The following is a 9704-nucleotide window of genomic DNA, read 5'->3' as shown; positions in this document are numbered from 1 at the left end:
AGGAAAATATGAGCGATAGCCATTGCTTGGTTTCAGAGAAGAAGTCGTTTATATCAATAAAGCCAGATTGACCACATTTGGCCCCGCCCCTCAGGCCCCTGGGGGGTCAGCCCCATCATTTGTACAATTTTGAATTCCCAACCCATAGTGATGCTACCAGGCAAATAGGAGTGATAGCCATTGCTTGGTTTCAGAGAAGAAGTCGTTTATATCAATAGCGCCAAAATGACCCCTTTTGGCCCCGCCCCAGAGGCCCCCAGGGGGTCAGCCCCATCATTTGTACAATTTTGAGTCGCCTACCCATAGGGATGCTTCTGACCAAATTTGTTCAAATTCCGATCAGCGGTTATGAAGAAGAAGTCAAATAAGTCAATTGTTGACGGACGAACGACAGACGGATGGACGGACGGACGGACGGACGGACGGACGACGGACGCCACGGTATGGCATAAGCTCACCTTGGTCGGGCTAATCAACAAACTAAATAAATCAGGAATGTAAAGCTTTATTCCAATATCCAGTGTTAGAATGAAATAAAATACACCAATAAATATTACGTCAATTGAAATTATTTTTTAACTGTCCTAAACTTGTTTTTTAACAGCACTTGGATCAATATTCTCGTCACATAAAGTGTAAGCTAGTTTTTATTTGTAGCCATGAATGATGGAATGCAAGTGAACAGATAATATTGGGTCTTTTGATTGTTTTTTCTTCAAATCCACCTCAAATACAATAAATGTCTCTAATTTATTTCATATATACAGAATCAATTGTAACGCTTTATAGGTGTTCATTAAAGAAAAGCTAAATTCATGCTGATATAAAAAAAATAAGTGGGGATATATATATAAACATAAAAAAGAAATATTAACATGACAATTGAAATTCCATATTATAATCGCTAACGTTTTCAAGCCTTGCGACTCTCTTCAGGCTTAATAACGCTAACGATTATAATATGGAATTTCAACTGTCATCTAAATATTTCTTTTTTATGTTTATATACACGATACACAAAGTGTTTCTCTTATTTGTGCTGTCGTTGATTATGTTGATAACAAACATCTGTGTTATCGATAGACAACGGCAACATACTTAAATTAGCTATCTCAATAAAGATTATTAGAAAAATAAAAACAAGTGCATTACAAAGACGAAAACATCAATTTCACTAAATTTTATTGCAAAAAGACAACGATTGCTTTCAAGTCACTCAATATAATTGTATACATGCAAGTATTGGAGTTTAGTTTAAACTTTGATTAATATTTCTATTGTGTTAAGATGAAGTTATAGCAATGCTACATTCTAAACATCAAACTAAATGTATTGAGTTGTCACGTTGTTTGTTAATTGGTGATATAGGACGGCATTTTGATTTTTGGACATTATATAAAATTCAGATATAAAAAGGTATACACACAAGAAGCAACAAATTCACATTCATAACTTCACTCCACTATTCTTAATAAATCAAAACATTAGATATTATCTAGTCTATTATTTTCTACCAAATGTAGAATTCGTCTAGATGAGATAAAAAAAATCAATCATTTTTTTTTTAAATTACAAAACAGTTTTACAAATTAGTCTTGTATCACATGCTCTCAAAACAGTAACAGTCATAAAACAAGGAAAAATGCTATCAAAATAGCGCTTACGTTTTAGGTAAGTAAAATATTATGTACCCCTATACAAAAAGTATGGTTCGAGAACAGTACACCTTATAGTCAGCAGAGTATAGGTAGGTCCATGTTTAACGCTACGTTAAAGTGGAAGTTGAGGTTAAGGTCATCCGGCTATTTAAAAATCGGATAGAGCTGGTCCAGATTTATAAAAGGCCGATAAAACACAAAAACATCAGAAACCTTCGGATTAAGGACAATGCAGACATGTGACATCAATATATCATAACCTAATACAATCATAACATTGATTAGATGAATGGCTTTACCATTCCCTAAAATAAATGGACGGAACATATTTGTTATAAAATGAAACAAGAGCTTCAATGGACTTGGACGGCATGACTGATTTTTGGACATATATCGTTTTTACTGCTGTTATTTCTCTCAGGATGAAATATAATTGCTGAAAAAGACACACTTAATCGAATTCCCAGTAAAAAATATCTTTACTTTTACCTTTTAGTCAACAGGTATTAACTTTGCAAAAATTGGAATATTGAACAGTTCAGTCTTCATAGCACACCCCTGAAATAACACCATTTTCCAGAAAATCATTTGGTTTGTATTCACTAGAAAGCGTGTGACAAAAAAAATGAAAAAGAAGGACGTAAAAGGAATGTCATGCATCATATCAAAATAATGATCACAGATACATTTTGTGATGTGTATTTAAATAAAAACATTTTGTACATAACATTGGTTAGAATATATGATTGGTCTTTGGTATGACAAATAGAGTTAAATCAAGCTCAGGATATAAAAAAATGTATCCTGAATTATCATCACATCAAAAAAATATATACGCTTAATAAATTAGAGTTAAATTAAAACTTGAGCAGAATAATATAAAGTATCACGAGTATGATATGTAAAAGTAAACTTTCAACATGTAAAAGTTGTAGATGCATAATAAATAAATGTACATAAATTTTTTAAATAGTTTCTTAATAAGGTTATAAAGTAACAAATATAACTGTCAGTTTATGTGTGGGTGTGGCGATGATGGAATGAATAGTAAACGTTTTCTACTATCAAAAGGCGTTCCATAAGTCAAAGCGTCCCTCTGCACACCTTGCGGATCACAAGAGTTAACAAACCTTGAGACTGTAAGGAATCGTGCGTAAAAATGTTTTTGATACAATATGAAAAGGTTGGTTTGTAACCTTCAAAGGACTTGGATCAACTTAATCATTAATATATTTCCAATAAATAAAATTGCTTAGTGAATGCCCTCTTTTTGTAGTAGCGTATTCCAAAGGTGCTGAAGAGATTTGTATTTATCTTGATTGTCAACCTCTGATTTCGCTTTTGTTTGTCAATTCTTGTTAGTCAGTATCATTGAATGTATTGTATTAACAACAAACAATATAGATTATAGAAATATACAACAATTCATGTAAATAAGACTTTCAGGCAGCAGTGGAAAAATATCACAGCTTTCAAAATATATAATCGGGAGTACATGTATAATGAAACACATACAAATTACACGTGTATATGTATCACAAGTCCCTGTTTGTTCTTATGGTAAGTTTCAAGAAAATTGCAAATTAAAATGTCAGTGTTTTCTCTCGAAAACTGACAAATAAACTTCCATGTTATTAAATGATAATATGACACAGTAATATATAGTATGATATTACCTTATATATACTCTATATATACTATAAGTAGTATAATATTACCCTATATATACTATAAGTAGTACGATATTACCGGTACCCTATATATACTATAAGCAGTAGTACGATAGTACACTATATATTATAAGCGATAGTATAGACATGTGTATTGATGTCTCAGGCAAAAAACAAGCATATTTTGTTTTGTTAGAGAAACAAGATCAGAAGACAAGCAGAAGAAAGTAAGTGCGTACATGTATATATATCATACAAGTGTATATATTAACATACAACATGGAAAAGCCTAACTGTAGTCTATCCGTGTATTTACTTAAACATATGTTTAAATGAGATGATGATCACAGGGGATGATTAATACATAAAAATGGGCATACAATGATGAATTATAATTAGTTAGTATATTCCCGTGATATGATGAACCCAGCCTGGATTAAGTATTATGCAAATGCAAAATATTAATCTCAATTAGAAGGCATTGGCTCCTTGTAGCAGTAATTAAATATGATAAAATTTCATACAAAATGCTAAGTACTTATCATCAGTCTCAACTGCTATTTGATTAAAGTTGTAATATCTACAGAATCTAGATACATGCATACACTAACAAATCATTCGTCAATTGTCTTAACTCAGCAGCAGATAATTTTGATTCAAAAGAGTTTTTGATAATTCACAACAAGAAGCAATGTTTGGGTATCGATTTCCACTTTTACATTACACTACATGCTTGACTTGTTTGTCTCTTCAATTTGCCCGACTTGGAACCACCCGTCTCCCTCATGCGGAATAGTTTTGGCTTCGTTGGTTCTTTTGGCTCCTTGCGACTAGTTGTTTGACCTGAAGTTTGCTCAGACTCTGGTTGGGTCAACACAGCTGTGGATAGCAATGGAATCATGTAAGTAAATAAACTTCCCCACCTTTCTGTGACTTGTAAGTGAAGTTACAAAAACAAGATTACCGTGGGGTGGAACAGCATATACCTATTGAATGTTGATATAGAAGTTATATAGAGTGGTAGTCGTAAATGGTATTTCTTTCACTTGAGTTAGATTTTTTCCAAATGTTACCCAAAACACAAGCTTTAGCGAGTGTTTTTTGTAACTTTTGAAAAGCAAGCATTCTGTGAGTATTGCTAAACCAATACATGTCCCCTACTGGTGCCCCCAATTTAAAACTTTAGCCAAATTTGAGTAAACAAGTTTAGCCACAACTGAAACATGATCATTTTATGAAAATAAGTTCATTCCAAACAATGTGTAAATTCAACTCTATTGGGGTGAATAAACAATGTTTCCTGCCCCTAAAAGATATTCAGGTATTCTTTTGGTATGTCTACTGTACAAAGTAAAAAATCTGAAGTGAATTTAAATTAAAATGTGTAATAACAGCCTTGGATTGAAATATAAACATAATTCTGCATAGCACAGCATAGTAGTACACTGATTTTATTCCAAAAGAATCTCACATCAGTGAAGCATTCAATACAGAGAAAACAGTTAAGTCCATATTATGGAAAAAAATTCAAAAAATGAAAATATTTTTTTCATTTTCAACTGTACAAAAGTAATGCCACACACCCAAAGAACCTCTATGCAAAGAATCAGCATCCTAATACCATTATTAAGTGAATGGTGTGCCACTATAAAACTTTAACCAAAACTTAAACCTCAATACAGCAATAACAGTTAAGTTCATAATATGGCAAAAATTTCAAAAAATGAAAATAATTTTTTCAGTTTTAACCATACAAAAGTAATGCCACACACCCAAAGAAACTCTGTGCAAAGAATCAGCATCCTTATACCATTATTAAGTGAATGGTGTGCCATTACAAAACTTAAACCAAAACTTTAACCGGACGGACGGACACAGACAAAACCTATATTCCCCCCGGTTTCACCGGTAGGGGACTAATAACTAACAGAATTCTAGTGTATAGTAATGTACAGTAATGTATATAGTGTGTACATGTAGCTGTACGTACAAGATGAAATCTAGTGTATAGTAATGTACAGTAATGTATATAGTGTGTACATGTAGCTGTACGTACAAGATGAAATCTAGTGTATAGTAATGTACAGTAATGTATATAGTGTGTACATGTAGCTGTACATACAAGATGAAATCTAGTGTATAGTAATGTACAGTAATGTATATAGTGTGTACATGTAGCTGTACGTACAAGATGAAATCTAGTGTATAGTAACGTACAGTAATGTATATAGTGTGTACATGTAGCTGTACGTACAAGATGAAATCTAGTGTATAGTAACGTACAGTAATGTATATAGTGTGTACATGTAGCTGTACGTACAAGATGAAATCTAGTGTATAGTAATGTACAGTAATGTATATAGTGTGTACATGTAGCTGTACGTACAAGATGAAATCTAGTGTATAGTAATGTACAGTAATGTATATAGTGTGTACATGTAGCTGTACGTACAAGATGAAATCTAGTGTATAAATTGTGTAGCTGTATGCAGGGAAATCTTATTGTAAAGCTGTATGCATATAAACGACAACTAAGATTTGTTTTACCTTTGCCTGGGTCTTCGTGTGGCATCAAGAGCTGTTGATACAGTTTTTCCGTCTTACTGCCACTTTGGCCGCGGTGTTTGTCACAAAGCCAAAGTGTCTTTCCATTCAGCATATGACATCTTAAACAATACATCATTACATGTATCATATGTAATTAAAAACAGTTTTATAGATAACTGCTAGTTTCATTCAGTATGCATTTGTCTATTTGGCATTCATATTGCCTGTAAATGCCAACTGAATGCAATTCAAAGAATAAATGACGTTATGTAGAGACTGTGTTGACATAATTCCATTTTGGAAAAACTTTACAAAATGCTGGCACCATTTTAAAGATTGAAAAACTTTTATCTATTGACACAGATTTATTTGTTACTTCAAAAGTGTCTACGACAATGATGATGATGATGATGATGATGAGGAGGAGGAGGATATATTCTTACCTCTTAAGGCATCCTGCAATCTTTTCCTTATCCATGTCCATCACACTGCCTCTGACCTCTACATATTCATCCTGGAACTCATTCTTGTTGAGATCTATGGCAATCTGCAGTCAGATTTCAGTTTGATAAATTTACATCTGTATACTTCCTTCTGATACACTCTAGATACATCACAGACACATTTTGATGATGATAAACCATCCAAAGTTTCAAATAATTTAAGCGAAAATCACGAAAACAAATAGTAAAAACACTGTAAAGGGCAATAATAAAAACAAACCATGGAAATTAGGTTGAAAATCCTTATTTAAATAAAAATATAGGCCATTAAAACCTAAGAGAACACATATAAATGAATCTGTAATTGTAACTACCGGTAGTCTATAAATAATATCAAAATAGGAACAAAATTTGAATGAAAAAATTTAACACAAAAACATTAGTTTTGAAAAAGTTCAAGCAACATCAAGTGTATATTTGATCTCGGTGCCCACCATTGAATGATCCATACCAGTCAAATAAAAGACTGATCTTTTCTCTCTTTTTTTTACTCTTCTTTCAAAACATTAATAACTTTATATAACACTATCTACATGTAGCAGAAGCATCCTGCTATTGTCAAAATCCAAAATGGCCATACTCTTTGTCATCCATTTAGTTCTTTCAATCAGACTTTCATGCACAACTAGAGACCAAAGGGAACCTCTACAGTTTACACTAAAATTTGAGAAAGACTATAATGACAATTTAGTACTTTTAAGAAATTGTTAATTAAGTTTCAATCATCAAAATCCAAGATGGCTGCCTGTTGGCCATGTTGTTGTCAGGTTGGTCCCTTACAGGAACATACATATGCAATTTGAGATCTAGCGGTAACAAACTTCAATTGTCAAAATCTAACATGTCAACCATGTTGTATTTCGATTGGTCCCCAAATGCAATATCATGTACAACTTGGGACCAAGGGGAACCTACATATGAAACGTGAGAAAGATCCCTTCAGTACTTTCTGAGAAATAGCGATAACAACTAATTTCAAATGTCAAAATACAAGATGGCGACCTATCGGCCATTTTTTTTTCTAATCGGTCTATAAATTTGAGAGAGATATGAACCAAGGATTCCCAACCCTCTGGTTTCTAAAATGATATTTGGGAAATATTTAGTAATTGATTATAAGTCTTTGAAAATGTAATCTTTTATAAGATACAGAAGCAAAAGTTTCCACCTACCGTCTGCAGCTTGGCTTGTAGAGTCTGACCCTCTGGTGTGTTCAAACTAGCCATATTAATGCTCGAGTATTTGAGGATGGCAAACATTCGTGCCATGTAGGGGGCCATGGAGTTCAGCCATTGTTCTTCTTCCTCTTTTCCGTCATGTTCTGGAGATGGGATGGTTGAGTCCACCGTATGCCAACCCTATTGTAATGGAATAGAATCAGTGTATTTCATAGCATATTTACTGAAATACTTGGTTTTTTTTTCTTATGATTCTTGTGTTTAAATTGGTGGAATTCACACAAAAGTTCTACCCATATTGATTAAAAGTAATCATTGATAATCTCATTATTTATCAGATCAAGTTGAAAAGTCAATAACTTATAATTATCACATACTAAACAAATGTAACTACTCTAAAACTGTTTTCAAATCACATAAATCATGCCAGGAATATGTATATATATATAACGTCTAGCAGAGTTGTGACTATAGGGCTGTAGGAACTATTTGGCATGTATCACAGATTAGGAAATCAGCTTTCAAAATACTGGTGTGGTTAAAATGTCAGAATAGTGCTTACATGTACTAGATGTACTATTATATAAACCTGCTCACTAAAGTTTTCTGTAAAGGCATACAGCCCAGCAGGCATAAAACATCCATTGTATAGATTTACAACATGTAAAGTGATGACGGTTATCTGATCGTAAACCCACCTCCTCGTGTTCACAAAGTAGCCTGTAGCAGTATTTGGATTTCCATTTTGTCCTTTCCTCTTCTTCTTCCTCCTCATCGTCCTCTTCCTCTTTTTTCTAAAATCAAAAATAGACCAATTGTCCTAACACTACCACATAAAGAAGTACAGTCAATTGCCCAAATAAAAATTTCAGCATTTTTCATTTTTTTTTTTGACCGATCCTTATTATTGATCAGAAACTTTCCCTTTCATGCTGTTTAATTTTAAATGATTCTAGTAAGTAAAATTTCAGAATTTCAGAAGGACTGAACTTAGAACATGACAACTTTATGTACAATTATATGATAATCATAAAAAGAACCCTTAAATCACAGGGGCTGAGCTCAGCACAATACGATAACCATATCTTGGACCTTTATATATATACAGTTAAAACCCCGTTATATTGCCACCCGTTATACCGCCAAACTCGCTTATCGCCATGAATTCATTCAGAACGGATTTCTTACCACGCTATTACACCCGTTTTACAGCCAAACTCGCATACCGCCATTCGCCATCATATTTCCAGAACAAATGGTAAAAATAATATCATATTGACCTCGTTAATATCACCAAATTGAGTCCAGAAGGACGTGTGTTTATATGTTATTGTTACGTTACTGACTGTCGACTGACAGATAATTAGCTGTACACACCGTGAGCGCGTGTACACACATGAAATCAATGAACCATGGCTAGTGCTTTGTGGTATTTCTTTAGGAAAGTTTCGTAAGTTATGATGAATAAAACTCACTTTTGTGATACTGCTTCACTCTTTGTTAAAATGTCATAGGACTCTGTTACTGTAGAGACAACAGTAAGATGTCGGGTACACAGAGGTACCGTACCACGTGATGACGCAACGTTAACAGTAACCGGAAACTCCAGACAAACATCTAAAAACATTACTCGCGCGAGCTAATGATGAAACGTTGTCAACACAAGCATTCTAGAGCTGAATCAGAAATTGAGAAATGTTTATCTCTTCAACAGTTTGTTTTGTCAGTTTGTCGGTTGAAGGCAAAACAAGACGACAATTGAACGTTTTTCGGCACCCGGTAGAACATGCACATAGTTAAACGAGGTAACGGTGAAAATCACGTTACGACTACTAGATCATGTGATGCAAATTTCGATGACTTTCTCGGGAAAATAATTGAAATTAATATTTATTTCTTTTCAAGCATATACATGTATGTGTAAAATTCGATGAAATATTTTGATATGAATAAATTGTTTTTGACAGTGTACAGTTGTTAGGGAAACAATATTTATAGTGTTTGGACAGGAAACTTGGGTTTGAGCGACAGACCCGATATACCGCCAAACTCGTTATATCGCCAAAATCGCGAAGAACAGAAGGTGGCGATATAACGAGGTTTTACTGTATATAGCCACCTCCTAAATTTATTAATTTTCTCTTCCAA

General features: G+C 33.4%; 1 protein-coding gene across 1 annotated transcript; it reads right to left on the bottom strand.

The window, feature by feature from the left end:
• Positions 1-489: 489 nt before the first annotated feature.
• Positions 490-8367, bottom strand: LOC117319986. Its single transcript, XM_033874685.1, has 5 exons — positions 8255-8367; positions 7551-7736; positions 6319-6422; positions 5876-5994; positions 490-4207 (listed from the first exon to the last, which is right to left on the bottom strand). The coding sequence occupies exons 2-5, from the start codon at positions 7656-7658 to the stop codon at positions 4044-4046; spliced, it is 495 nt and encodes a 164-aa protein (XP_033730576.1). The 5' UTR covers positions 7659-7736; positions 8255-8367; the 3' UTR covers positions 490-4043.
• Positions 8368-9704: the final 1337 nt, after the last annotated feature.

Source organism: Pecten maximus, unplaced genomic scaffold (assembly GCF_902652985.1).
Source record: "Pecten maximus unplaced genomic scaffold, xPecMax1.1, whole genome shotgun sequence".
NCBI lineage: Eukaryota > Metazoa > Mollusca > Bivalvia > Pectinida > Pectinidae > Pecten > Pecten maximus.
The sequence above is the reverse complement of the archived record's forward strand: the minus strand, read 5'-3'. Positions and strand labels throughout refer to the sequence as shown.